The 13704-nt window shown below is 50.3% G+C and overlaps 6 protein-coding genes across 6 annotated transcripts; 3 read left to right on the top strand and 3 right to left on the bottom strand.

Annotated features, from left to right (window-relative positions):
- Positions 1 to 82: 82 nt before the first annotated feature.
- On the top strand, positions 83 to 2158 carry N7518_005150 (uncharacterized protein; the record flags this gene model as incomplete). Its single annotated transcript, XM_057186077.1, has 1 exon — positions 83 to 2158. The coding sequence occupies one exon, from the start codon at positions 83 to 85 to the stop codon at positions 2156 to 2158; it is 2076 nt and encodes a 691-aa protein (XP_057042847.1).
- Positions 2159 to 4750: 2592 nt separating this feature from the next.
- Positions 4751 to 5185, top strand: N7518_005151 (uncharacterized protein; the record flags this gene model as incomplete). The annotated part of the gene is made up of 1 exon (XM_057186078.1): positions 4751 to 5185. One exon carries the CDS (start codon positions 4751 to 4753, stop codon positions 5183 to 5185), a length of 435 nt encoding a protein of 144 aa, XP_057042848.1.
- Positions 5186 to 5391: 206 nt separating this feature from the next.
- On the top strand, positions 5392 to 6378 carry N7518_005152 (velvet factor family protein; the record flags this gene model as incomplete). Its single annotated transcript, XM_057186079.1, has 1 exon — positions 5392 to 6378. One exon carries the CDS (start codon positions 5392 to 5394, stop codon positions 6376 to 6378), a length of 987 nt encoding a protein of 328 aa, XP_057042849.1.
- Positions 6379 to 6726: 348 nt separating this feature from the next.
- Positions 6727 to 7946, bottom strand: N7518_005153 (uncharacterized protein; the record flags this gene model as incomplete). The annotated part of the gene is made up of 2 exons (XM_057186080.1): positions 6727 to 7736; positions 7814 to 7946. The coding sequence occupies 2 exons, from the start codon at positions 7944 to 7946 to the stop codon at positions 6727 to 6729; spliced, it is 1143 nt and encodes a 380-aa protein (XP_057042850.1).
- A 756-nt stretch (positions 7947 to 8702) lies between these two features.
- Positions 8703 to 9418, bottom strand: N7518_005154 (mitochondrial 54S ribosomal protein bL12m; the record flags this gene model as incomplete). Its single annotated transcript, XM_057186081.1, has 2 exons — positions 8703 to 9035; positions 9173 to 9418. The coding sequence occupies 2 exons, from the start codon at positions 9416 to 9418 to the stop codon at positions 8703 to 8705; spliced, it is 579 nt and encodes a 192-aa protein (XP_057042851.1).
- A 404-nt stretch (positions 9419 to 9822) lies between these two features.
- On the bottom strand, positions 9823 to 13575 carry N7518_005155 (chaperonin-containing T-complex subunit CCT8; the record flags this gene model as incomplete). The annotated part of the gene is made up of 10 exons (XM_057186082.1): positions 9823 to 11105; positions 11172 to 11542; positions 11657 to 11855; positions 12106 to 12164; positions 12217 to 12248; positions 12296 to 12359; positions 12415 to 12460; positions 12520 to 12544; positions 12605 to 12845; positions 12926 to 13575. The coding sequence occupies 10 exons, from the start codon at positions 13573 to 13575 to the stop codon at positions 9823 to 9825; spliced, it is 2970 nt and encodes a 989-aa protein (XP_057042852.1).
- Between the last annotated feature and the right edge of the window lie 129 nt (positions 13576 to 13704).

Below are 13704 nucleotides of genomic sequence, written 5' to 3' on the forward strand. Positions count from 1 at the left end.
ATGGATAGAGAGCGGTAATTGTTTTGTTGGCAGCTAGGTTGATAAGAAATGGAAGGTGGTTGAAGATGAAATAAAAGCGCGAATGCGGTCAATTACCGCCTCCCACACCGCCCTTGATCTGCTGGCGAAACCCCAGACTTCCACCCCTTATCGGGCCGTGTTTATCTTCTCCACATCTTCTCGGATCAGCTTTACTCTAGTCGACATGGGAGGGCTGCACAATCGGTTGTTGCTGCTGCAAGCCAGGCAACGGCTTAACACTGGGAATTTTCTGTCACGGCAATTGGTGCGCAGTCTCTATCCCGCAACGATTAAACGACCACATGACCCATCACCATCTGAAATGCTTCGATTCGCCTTAAGAGATTCCACTGAGCCAATTCATGACTCGAATGTTAATGAGGTCTTATCTGAATACCTTCGTGGAATTTTTATCACCGAGTGGAAGTTGAATACTCCGCCTCCCCCGTTGTGGACCTCCCTCAAAGGGCCTACATCGCGGAACCAAGAGTTGTTGTGGGATTCCAATAGCGACATCGCCGATGTCTCTTCCTTGCGGAGTCTAATTGAGAGATATGTCAACGACAGACATGGAGCAGAGATTTTGCAGACTAATAATTGTTTACCATTACATCACGCTTTGCGACGCTGCCAACGTAACAACACATTGGCAGAAATCCTCTCGGTGCTACCTGACTTGTTTGCAAGGCTGAAGCATCTCCAGCTTCCCATCCGGCCTGGAATGTACACTATAGCGTTATACTTTGCATCTCTTGATCTTTCGCCTTCTGATCTCAGGTATTTCTTGGATGGCCAACACCACATGGGCGCTCCAGCTCTAAGTCTCAAGGAAAGTCTGCGGATAGTCCGATATTGCTCTGAAGCACTTGACTGCAAAGTTTTTGAAGACCCATACTATGACCCCGATCCCATTCTTGCCGAGATTACAGGCGAAGGAGAATTTGTGACCGAAAATCGCAATCTGCATGATACCTTGTTCTGGACGCAATCTACTGATCAAATCGGCAACCGATTCAATTATGAGACCAAAGCCCAGGATTATATCTGTTTACTTACTAGGCTTGGTAATGATGAAGTGCTTCACAGATGCTGGTCTCATTTCTTGAAGAACATTCAACCTATCAACTATCAGAGCTGCATCGCTGCCTATCAGGTAGTGTTGGCTCTGGTCCAAAATATTCAGTCCGAAACAGCGGTGAAATGGTTGGAAGATATCTCTCAACATTGTGGTGATAACCTGCCATTCATTGCGAAGTTCGCGGACATTCGATTCCTCCTTAATGACCCTGTTATAAGCGAGGCACTACCTGACCTAGTGAGGGGAGAGGACTACCTCGAACTACTTGAGTTTTGTCTTGAGGACATGGATCGAAGGATGGGTGTTGAATGGAGCCCCGAGAGTCAAAGTCATTTCATTACGGCCTTGGACCCAATCTACGGAGCATTTGGTGATCAGCCTTTACCCAAGACTGATAACAAATATGTTGGCTCTGATCATGGCGGGCAATTGTATGCAGAGCTTCGCGTTCATGGCTGCTTCAAGTCTCCGGCTGCACTGGCCAGGGTCGTAGATCTGTTGAATGACTACGATGGACAGTCCCAGAAGATCATCACTCATCTTGATTACAATCCGGCACGGCTTAATGAATTTCGGTCCAAATTTGAATCTCTGGAACTCCGATGGGTACCAGAACACTCACCGATTGAATTCTCTAACTCCCGGATTCCGGCGATACGTGATTTTTCTGGGCCTATGACCCCATCTACCCTAGGCCTTATTCGGGCTCGTTTGATCATTCATGGAGTTCCTCAAATGGGGATCGACAATTTACATTTGATGCAACTCGGCTGCATGGATATGCGGTATGGTCCAGACCAACCATGGCAGCCATCTGGATATATCGTGGTTTGGGACCGTCATCACAGGGAACTCCTCGGGCTGTATGTTGGGCAGAACACTGGTGTCATTAACTGTGGAGCACCTTCGGATGGCCCTCTTGGTGCCTTGATGCATCTCTCGCTCTCAACCAATCCTGACGAGCGAACATTTTATCTTAGGGGCAAGCGCACTCATTCTCGGAACTGCTGGGGTCCTTACTATCTGGATGTAGATCCAAGTGCAGATCTAGAGTATTGAGCGTTTTCCTACAGCTCTGTGAGATACCCATGAAATAATGAAATCATGAAAATGTCATTTGGACACTGAGATGACTGGATGTTGTTATGAGTGAGCGGTGATGTGGTTCGGCAGAATTCAAATGTACCACAACGTTGTAGTCACCGGACATATCCTTTTCGGCTACTCTTCCATCTCCAATATCACTTCCATATTCTCAACAAACGGAAACTCTACGATATTCTGCCTCCTTCGACTAGAATCCAACGGAGATCCTACCCATGTACCCTATGCCCTATGCCTGGTCGGCCTGCTTCCGGCGTCCTCGGAGAGTGACATGCACTGAGATTAATTTTCCCTGCATTAGAGTCAAGCCACCCAAGCCATTTTCAATATCAAGTATTGTCCGTAAGGATGGGGCACACCATCGAAGTCTTGGATGTGCCTGGCTACGAATGGTAATTTGTCGGAATATCTCTTCCTATTCTGGTTTACACTTCTCTCCTGCAGCACACAGCAACAGTAACCGCAGATCAGCAACGCTCTTGAGGCAGTTATTGCAGGGAAATATAACAGCCAGCGTAGCCACACTTCTACGTGGCGGTGCATACTGAAAAACCTTGACTTGCATAGGTTCTCAGTCGCGCTATATCATAGGACAATTATCAACCACCAAGTACTGCAGTGGGGTCACTGTGATCTGCGTCTAGCCCCAAGTCGACGCATGAGAACTGACATGGAAGCTCACGGGGTCTTAGTTCCTACACCTGCCGATGAAGTTTCAAACGGTCACCCTTGACAACTCCTGCATTTGCAGGTCGAAGAATTCCAATCCCATTATTGGGACAGATCAATTCTTCCAACATTGCAAAATCTTCAAGAATAGTCCACAGCATTGGCAACGCATATGATATATGTAGCCACAATTTACCCATCCATTATTCTTACAATAGACTGTATCTAGCGCCTGGGCCCATTTGAGTCCGACTAACCTTAGTTCGTTCGCCTTCGCCAAATTGCAGCTGCCTCGCCGATCGATCTGACAGCAAACGATCATTGCCCTATCCCCAATTGGAACTGGTGTCAAAGTCCGCCCGGAGACCCATGATTTGGGGGGTGGGGGGTGCAATGGTAAGTGCATTGTCCTGGAATGTTAATTGACCTTGAATTCCAGGAAAGGTATCTCGTGAACTTGCTAGTTTATATGCGTCTGTGTTTCCTCCGAAAGGGCTTACTACTTACCACTGTCGAAAGTATACTCCGGGACTGCATCATATACCAGGATCAGCCCGCCATCACGGTGAGTCCCGCTTCCAGATTCCCTGTTGTGGGGGGAGGGGCAGATCTTTTTTTTTTGAAGGATTGCCAAGCAACGGTTGAACGCCAATCACCGCGCCTCACGGCAGCTTCCCAGCTCCAGCCACTTGGGATTTGAAAACCGGGTCGATACCAGCTGGCTGCTGCGAAGGCTTGTCGGTCAGCATCCGGCAAACCTGCTGTTCTGTACTCTATAAAGCGGAGATCTGAGTTTTCTGCTCCAAAGCCCGTTACACCGGGGACACTGTTTATCATTTTCGACGGACTAAGACACGGCAGTCCGCCCTATGGTCCAATTTGTGGCCCACTGCGGAGTACTACTCCGTAAATCGGTTCGCAAAAAGGCATCATTCCACGACAAGGACTTTGTTACTTTGCCTCGTTTTTTGACCCCATTAGCAATATCCTGATAGGTCAAAACAGACAACCCGTATGCCGACACGAGATACTTCAGCGCACCCCGGTTCCCAGGGAAAGCTTTCCAGCTGTACACGCGAGTTCCACAATGCAGAACAGCTTCCACTCATATTCGATTGCCTGACCGTCTTTCAAGAGACCAAAGACCCCGAGTCGGGGACCATTTTTTCTGCCAGGAACAGTGCCAGTCCATTTAGTTCATATAGCTCCTCCACGCACCATTTCCCATGGAGGCACAGCCCACACACCTATGTCCGCAGCAGACGCCTTAGCACTGGTTTCCCCTTCTTGTGGCAAAACCCGCTCGGCCCGTTCCCCCGGCTCTTCCCTTTCTCATCATCGGTGGATACAGCGCCAATCGTAGAGCATCAGTCGAGGATGTGTTTCTACTAGAACAAGAAGAAGTATACTGTTGATGCCATTTGCTATTCGCCCTCGGTCCCTGTCATATTCCAGCCCTCGGGTGATTGGACAGCTCGGGAAACCCGGACAGGAGTGTTTAAATTTTGCGCTGTGCGTGGACCTTTTTTTCGGTCCCTGAGGAAAATCGGTGGCCAACGAATACCCCCGAGGGAAGTATAGACCCAATCTCACAGGGCCAACGAAGAAAAGAATCATACTGAAGTCGTGTCATGAGGCATTGCTGTTAACCGGCTGCATTCACATGCGGATTATCAGATGCCTTCATTGACCGAATATGTTTATCTTTCCCATTCAACCTATATAATTATATCTGGGACATTGGCTCTGTTCTGATCGTGATTATCTGATCGCTTTGTGCGTTATATTCAATGCCTCATCTGAAACCAACCCGAATACGGCAATATCTAAACTAGAACACAAGGACCACCTGTCGGCACTTGCGCAAATCTCCGATAGATGTCGAGGCCACCGCCACAGCAATGTGGGAATTCCACATCGGAGCGGCCATACATCGAATCGGTCCCCCGCACTCAACACCGCGGCCCGATACCTATGCCCTATCCGTACCGACAGGAACCTCGACAGACCATACCCCAGAGCACGAGCTATGAGCACCCTATGCACGGGGCACCCATTGGCCCAAGGCTTCCTGCCTTGGTTGTTCCCGAAAGAAACGCAGATCCACGATATATGCTCTCGTCCGACAATGCCTACCTGAATACACAACATATGCCCCAAACGCTCCCTCTGCGATCCCACCACCAAACTCCTGGAAGCTCTGATGCCCGTGGTTACTACAACCCATACGAAGAGAGAACGTACCCAAGTTCGAGCCATGCCCGTGACTATGATAGTCACCGGAGCTGGACATACGACGTGGAGTCCCAGTAAAGTCCCTCTCTTTTCGTTTCTGTCGATTAAACCACCTCTATCTGTCAGTCATCCGTCCTGATGCGATGTCTTTGGCTTGAGAATTTTGAACACAATCCTCCTCTCACGTCACATCTGTGACAGGTTACACAAGGCAGGGAGACATTCGATCAAGCGCCACATTCTAACCGCGAAATTCATATAGACACAGCAACAGTTCCACGGCCATGCCTAGCCCCGTCTGGTCAGACAAAAGTGCAGCTACGCACGCATTCAATCCTATACTAGCCAGTACCCACCAAGATCCGAAACCACAATCCCGAAACGCGAACTACAGAATGCCACATGGCTTCGACAAGCTCCTCCACCATGACCCAGAGCCGCAATCACCATCACCCCCTCCACCACCCAGACGACCATCCACCGAATCCAGATACCATCTCCACATCCGGCAACAGCCCATCGCCGCACGAGCCTGTGGCGCAGGCGACAGAGACCGCCGCCCCGTCGACCCACCTCCAATCGTGCAAATCCTTCTTACCGACTTCGACTCGAACTCCCAGGAAGACCGAGATCTCCTCCAAGACCCCCGCTTCACAGTGGGCTGTCTACTATTCCCCGTCTCACCCTCTTTACCATGGGCCGAGCCAACAGAAACACATCCGCGCGAGCGCGACCAGAATCGAGATCAAGATCGGAATCGCGATAGAGAACGAGAACGAGAACGAGAAAGAGAAAGAGAAACGGACGGCGTCGCCCGTACAGACGACAACTTCTCAACCCCATTACTGTCCGGCAAAGCCTTCATGTCCCCCTTCTACGTCGACGCCGACCCAGACCCCAACTCCGCACCCGCACACCCTTCCTCCATAACCGATCCCCATCTAGACAACCCCCCTCACCACGCCTACAACAATGCCGCCTCGCGCCTCCACCAACCAGCTACCTTTTTCATCTTTGCGGATCTCTCGATCCGCTCGGCGGGCCTCTATAGGCTCCAGTTCCGATTGATGAATTGGGGCTCTGTTGAGGATACGGGGCAGTCGATGCCGATTCTTGCGGAGGCATGGTCTGATCCGTTCCGTGTGTATCCTGCAAAGGATTTTCCGGGGATGAGGGATTCGTCGATTCTTGCCGAGGGGTTGAAAGAGCTTGGGTTTGTAGAGTTGAAGACGAGGGGGCATGGGAAGGGAAAGGGGAAAAAGAGGCGGTGATTAGTTCTTTTCTCTTCTCCTGTTGTGTTGACATTATCATCCTTCGAATATCTTGATTGTTGGTTTGGAGTCTGTGAATGGCTTTCTCTCGGGTTTGGCATGAGGAAAGGAAATTGGATTCGAGGATGAAACAGGGATGGCGTTTGATTCTTTCCTTCAAGCATGACGACAGTTCTGGTATCTTACTGGCATTTTGGTTTCTCATTCTGTCGTTTCAGCTTGGGATACGAGCTATATAGAAGAAAAGGTATCAACCAAAGGCCCAAAAAGAAACATTGCTATGATACATGGTGGAATACAGGCCAAAAAATTTACAGCAGAGATATAAGTACAACAGCTCTAAACCACCTACGCAAGCTTCAACAGCTTAGGAGGCAGACCAGGGTTGAATGTCCGGTCTTCCCACTTATCCTTCATCTCCGCCAGGCTTTTCTTCGACAACGAGGCCGGAAGACCCTTTCGAGCAGCAAGCTTGTACATCTCACGGCTCTTCTCCATCTCGCCATCCTCGCGCAGGAGCAAGGCCAAGATATACCCAGCCTCGTTGTTCCCTCCATCAAAAGCAAGCTCGTACCAATCCATCGCGAGCTTGCGGTATGTCTTATGATCCTTGGGTTGGTTGAAAAACGTAACAACCCCACTCGCTATAGACTCAAAGGGTTTCAACCAGGCGCTGCGCGCAGCATTAGCATCTTCCCTCTCTTTTGCCTTCCTCTCTGCTTCGGTGGTAAATTGGCCTTGGAAGGTGAGGTAATAGAAATTAGCAATGTAAAAGCTGGCTGCAATATTTCCCCACATTGCAGCGCCACCCATGAACGCCTCGTACGTCTCGTACTTGTTGGGGGCCTCCGTTTCCAACACGGAGATGGCGAAATCAGCCATGGCGATCGGGTCGTGAAACTCCGTGGCGGCTCGCGCAGTGGCCTTCAGGATACCCGCTAGACCCTGTTCCTTTTCAATAGCCACAGCGTACATCCGCCAGGGCGATTCAAATGCGCCCGCTAACGTTATATCCTCCCACAAGGAAGGGCGTTTGCTAGAGGGTTGCAGATATGGCAGAATCTTTCGCTCTAGAAGCTGGGCGGCTTCTGCGTTCTCACCGCGCCAGATGAGCAGTTTGGCATATAGCATAATCGCATGAGGGAATTCGTCTTTGAGAGCCAAGTCTTTGACCTGCGCTATGCCCTCGGTGTTTCGGTAAATGTCCACACCTGGCGTGCTGATATACCGGTTCACGAGGTGAACAATGGCTCGGCGCGAATGTGCTTTTGCGCAGCCGGTCAACGCCCATTGGTAGACGTGGTGGCCTTTTTGAAGATCTGCAAGAAGGATCGAGATTCGATAAATGGCGTCGACATCTATAACAAGTGCATAATCAGTATCGAACCATTTAATCCGTAGCATTTCACTGTATACCAATTGAAACTAAACTCACCTATTGAGATACTCCGAACAAGACTTGCGGTAGGGACCTGCGAGTGCGATAGCCTGATCAACTGTTCACCCACGGACACGAACGTCGCCAAGTTGACGCCCGGCGGTATGGTACTTTCATAAGCTTCATACATTTTGCGTGCGAATTGCCTGAACTCAGCCAACGTTGGTTCAACGTGCGCAGTAGAGTATCTATTCCAAAACCCATCACGGTCTATTCTAAATCCATCTTCGGTGACCAACACATGCTCGGGTATCACATTCTGTCTTCGAACAGATGGTGCTCGGCGAGAAGGCCTGACAGCTGATCGATTTTGAGTGGTGTGGAAGGGTCGTTTCGATGTAGTTGTGTTGCTATTGGTGACAGCTCGAGCGGTGCAAACTTGCGCGCCGTGGTGACGCAAGACGTGGGCTTTTGGAGAGAGAACTTGGTGTAATCGACACCATTGTAACGGCAAAATCAATGGTCTGGCCATGAAAACGAGTGAGGGAAATCGTGGGGGTGGTAGGGTGAGGGGAGGTTTTCTCTGAAGTTTTGGAGTTCGGGAACTTCACCAAACTGCTCCGACATTTAGATCTACCAACTTGACGATACGCCAGAGTAGTATTTAAAGATATTTACTGATTTTAAAGATAATAGAATAGCATCGATATGCTAAATGCATCAATTAACCAAACAAACCCTCTGTACCAGACGGTCTCAGAACACAATGCGTATAATGTACATTTTGCCTTGATCTGCCAGGCCAAACACAATAAATGCTCAACAAGATCTCTCAAAAGCAAAAATTTAAAGAGATAAAGAGAGAGGAAAAGACCAAAGCAACAACATCCTCCCCGACTCTCTTCCCAATCTATCCGCTCCCCGTGCCTAAATAATAACACAGCTTTTACTCCATAGTCGCCTTGGCACCGATCGCCTTGAACGTCGCAATGAGCTTCTCCGCCTCCTCCTTGGGCACAGACTCCTTCAGAATCTTGGGTGCAGACTCGACGAACTTCTTGCTGTCCACCAGCGACAGGCCAAGCATGGTCTTGATCTCCTTGATGACCTTAGGCTTGGAGGTAGGCTCGAAGGACTCGAGCTTCAGGTTGAACAGCGTCTTCTCGGCAGCGGCGGGAGCAGCCTCCTCCTCCTCAACAGCAGCAGCGGCCGCACCGGGGGCACCACCAGCGGCCATAGCGAAGCCGCCAACGGGAAGGTCGGGGATGTTCAGGCGGGTCTGTGCAAACATTTTGATTAGCAATAGTTCGGACAAATATGTCAATTGAGTAAAAGGATGATGTAGATAGAGAGGTATGCACGGTCCGCATATCCTGCTTAGAAACCCATCGATTATGTGTAGTTTGTCGAACCCACCTTCAAGCTAGACACCAGGTCGGCAGTCTCGAGCAGCGTCAATGTGCTGATCTGGTCGACAATCTGGGAGATCTTGGGGTTGGTAGCAGCAGCAGGGGCTGCCTGGGTGGATTCGCATCGTCGGTTGCTGGGTGTGCGACGGGCTGTGAGGTATGTAGCGGAGGCCCCGATGCGCAGGGAGGACGGGCGGACGGAGCCGGAGAGCTGTCTAGCGCAGCGGGCTGCGACTTGGGTGGAGAAGGACATGGCGGAGGTGAGAAAGAGGCGGGAAGCTCGAGAGAAAGGAAAATTAGACGAAAGTGGTGGGGATTGGAATCGCGGCTCGTCGATACCAAGACCGAAAGGAAACACACGAGGAAAATCTGGGAGTGGCACGTGACGTATAATGCCTCAGGCATCTTTGTCTATCTAGCATGAACGGCCGAAGCACCAAACGTATGATCAACTCGATTATGATATTCTTGTATGAGTTCTTTCATTATAAGAGATATTTGTAGTAATATGGAAAGAGAGCAAAGCAAAGAAAAAATACTGGAAGAGAAACGTAGTCCAATTTACAATGGTTCTCAAAAAGCGTATCATCGTACGAAGATCTATAAGCCTCATATTATCAAACAGCATCCAGACCCTCATCGCTCCTTTTTTTTAAATTAGTCCTGGTCCCAATCACCTCCACCCTGCGGTGGCTTGGGGCCTCCTGCCTGTCTCGAGACAATGATCTGGTCGACGCTCAGCACCGTCCGGGCAGCCTCACTGGCCAGACGAATCGCAGACATCTTCGTGGCCATAAGATCTAGAATACCCTCCTCGACAGTGTCCAGGGTGCCGTCAGATTCGCCAATCTCAAGGTCCACACCGGTAGTCCAGTGTGGTTCCTCCTCTTCAGACGAGCTGCCCTCCCCCTCATCCTCGGAAGATGATTCGCCAGGGGCAGTGGCGCGGTGGTGTGCAGTGTACAGACGCGAGAGAACTTCGGTGGCATCTAGACCGGCAGACTCGGCGAGTGTGCGGGGAATGACCTCGAAGGCCTCGGCGAACTTGCGGATGGCGTACTGGGGCAAACCAGGGGTTCGGTCGGCGAAGTTGGAAATGCGCTCGACGAGCTGGATCTCCGTGGCACCGGCACCGGGCACGAGACGGGGGTCCTTGGTGATGGCCTTGACGACGTTGACGCCGTCGTCGATGGCACGCTCGACATCCTCCAGGTGGTTCTGGGTGGCACCACGTAGGACAATGGTTGCTGTACGGGTAATAGCGTTAACATCCTCCTGACGGAAGACAGTCACTCGATCACCGCCAATCTCGGTCGTCTCTACAACGTCGATATGGCCCATCTCATCGGGCATGGGGGCACCCAGGCGAGCCAGAGGTGTGGCACCGACAACGCGGCACAAGCGGCGGAGCTCGAACTTGGACAGAATCTTAATGACGAGGATATTGAAACGGTTGAGGTAGTGCATGGCCAAGTCGCCAACAGTGGAGCCAGCAACGACCACACGGAGGCCGGAATCGTAGAGCTCCTTGATGGCAATCTCCAGACGATCCTCCTCGCCCGCGGTGAAGTCCATCATCTCCTTGGCATTCTTCAGGAGAACTGTGCCCTTGGTCTCGGTCTGGCTGATATCGATGGGGCAGCTGAAAACGCCGACCTTGGCCTTGCTGGCCTTCTTGATGGTTCCATCGGGCTCCCGGGGGAAGACCATACCCTTCACCACTTTCGACTGTTCCAAGCTACCGCCCATGATCTTAACAACTCGCACGTTATCGACGTTGAAGTTAACGGGGTTCTTGGGCAGCACAGCCAGAACCGCCTCCGCAACCAACGCAGCCAAAACATCCTCCGTACCAGACTGCTTAGCAGCCACCACCGTGCGGAGAGCCTTGCTCAACTCTGTTGCCGATCGCATATCCTGGAGTCTGTCGACCTCGAGCTCTAGATGGAATCAGAAACGTTCCCTCATTTGTATATCGACAAACCAATCATGGGGGCAAAACATACCCTCTAGAACCGACAAGGCAAAGATCTGAGCCTTCTCATATCCGGAAACAATATCACTCGTCTTGAGACCCATACGGATCAACTCTTCTGCCTTCTTCAACAATTCACCGGCCAACACGATAACCAAGTTGGTACCATCGCCCATCTCCGCATCCTGCTGCTGACTCGCCATAACAAGCAGCTTAGCAGCGGGATGAACAACATCCAGCTCACGAAGAATTGTAGCCGCGTCGGAGGTCAGAATCATCTTTTGCAGGTGGTTAATGACGATCTTGTTGCGACCATAGGGGCCCAGGGAGGTCTGGACGGTTCCTGAGATAGCCTGGCAGGCTTCGATGTTACGGATAACGGCTCCATCTTCAGAATCGTGGCTGTATAGCAGAAAATACAGATCAGTCAATTGCTTTGCTTCTTTTTGGAGGGGTGCCAGATAAGGAGGTCCCTATTGCGGTGGGTTTTCGGGCTTCCCGACTTTTCGAACTCACCTCTGGTACCCGGCCTTGAAGAGCCCCGCCTGGGAGGGACCTGGAATTGATAGTGACATGATATTAGGTCGCGTCCGGTTGAGATGCGACTGGATATCAAATGGGTTGGATGTGAGAGAGTTGGAGCTGTTGTGCCGGGCAATTTTTGGAGCTGCGGTGGTGGGTTTGCTTGGTTTGCACGAGGGGGAGTTGCCCAGGGCTTGGCGCTCAGTATAGATCAGCTTACGAGCCTAATCCTTCAAGTTTTATATATGTTTTTGCTTTATATTTCATGAGGTGTGTAATGGAGATGCTGTCATGTTTATTATACATCGTTTAACTCTATTATACAGTTACCATCGCTCTATTGATCATCTCAAATATGAGACATGCGAATTATAAGCAGTGTGGAAACCAGGCACTAGAGACGTTAGCAGCTTAGTATATGGAACGAAGAAAGGCAACCTTACTGTATCCTTTGATAGAGTTGCATCCATTCTCCTCGTAGATTATGTTGGCCTTGTCGAGCCTATTTGGTCGAATTAGTAACAAATAGGGCAACGCAGAGGAAATGGTCATACCATCCTTGAATAGCTTCCATTCGGTTGTAACTCTACTATAAGTTAGTAATAACCCCTTCAAACAATTCTTCAAACCTACCGATGGGTGAGTGGACATGAATTGTGGAGGAGCCTGTTTCTCCTGTTCATACATGCGAGCCCATCTAGCAAGTATCAGCAGAGCCCAAGACGATGGCCCATTCTATCATATTGACTTACAGTTTAACGGCAGCCTCGGGGTTGAAACAGGCTTTGGCCATCATCACTGGCAACAATCATTAGCCACATAATCGTAAGTTGATCCTTAACTTCAAGGGCTCATACTTAGCCCGATATTGTCTGCCTCGGCCTGTAGATAGAAATTAGCCAAGTGACCGTATAGCAAAAAAAAAAAAAAAAAAAACAATACCTCTTGCGTCCGTGAGTTCGGCAAGCTATACATGAGATTCAAAAGAAAAGAAGAAAACTGCCCGGAGACATCGAACAAGAAAGAGATAGCGAAGACAGCTCCTAGGGTAATGAAACTGTTGCTCACACGCTCCGCCGGATGATGAGCCACAACATGAGCAATCTCATGTCCCAGCACAGCAGCCAAGCCATCCTCATCTTTACAAATGGGCAAGATACCTGTGTAGACGAATACCTTCCCCCTAAGCGAAGCAAAACAACGTCAGCGATATCCACAACCATAGAATCCAAACGTCAACACCACAAACCCAACAGAACCTACCCAGGGAGCACAAAAGCATTAACCATTCTATCATCCTTGATAACATGAACCTTCCAATCAGCGCCCTCAATATTCACCTGCGGAATCAACCGCTGCAGCACACCGTCCACCATACGAGTAAGAGGATGGTTATGGGGCAGGATCTTCCCACGCTCGGAACTGAGTACCTCGCGGTAGCTCTCTTCACCCATATTTAGCTCCTGGTGACGAGAGACACAATTGAACCGTCGTCGACCGGTCATCTCCACTATTTCCGTGTTGTATAGATAAAGTCCGGATATCCCCACGCCAATCGCAACAAAGTGGTGCGGCTTTGCATTCTGCACTAAGCGGAAGATGAGGGGTTGGCGGGCGCTGCCTCGAAATCGGTTGTATTGGTTGCGCCTTTGTTGGTAGGGGGATTTATGGCTTGAGGAGAAGGTACGCCGGTTGCTTGGGCAAGGTGTGGGAAATGAGAGCTGTGATCGCGGCCGGGGTTGTCGTAGCAGAGAGGGAGCCCAACGAATAGACAGCTGAGGCCCTGGGGTATTGTATGAGCGTGACGTTTGAGCTGCTAGTGAGGCGGCCTTGAGCTTGGTGGAGGGCTTCGGCGATAAGAAAGGGTATGCGCATGCGCTGCGAAAAGCACGCGCCATAGATTGACGGAGCATGGTCGAGAACCTGTCTATCTCTCTATGCAAATGCTGAGAAGGAGGAATTCAAGAACTTGCAATGATCTAGGTAAACCAGACCTTCCCCGGGGAAGTTACATGAAGGTTGAACTTAGCCACACGGCGATA

This window comes from Penicillium psychrosexuale, assembly GCF_028828465.1.
Source record: "Penicillium psychrosexuale strain IBT 29551 chromosome Unknown utg000003l, whole genome shotgun sequence".
Lineage (NCBI taxonomy): Eukaryota > Fungi > Ascomycota > Eurotiomycetes > Eurotiales > Aspergillaceae > Penicillium > Penicillium psychrosexuale.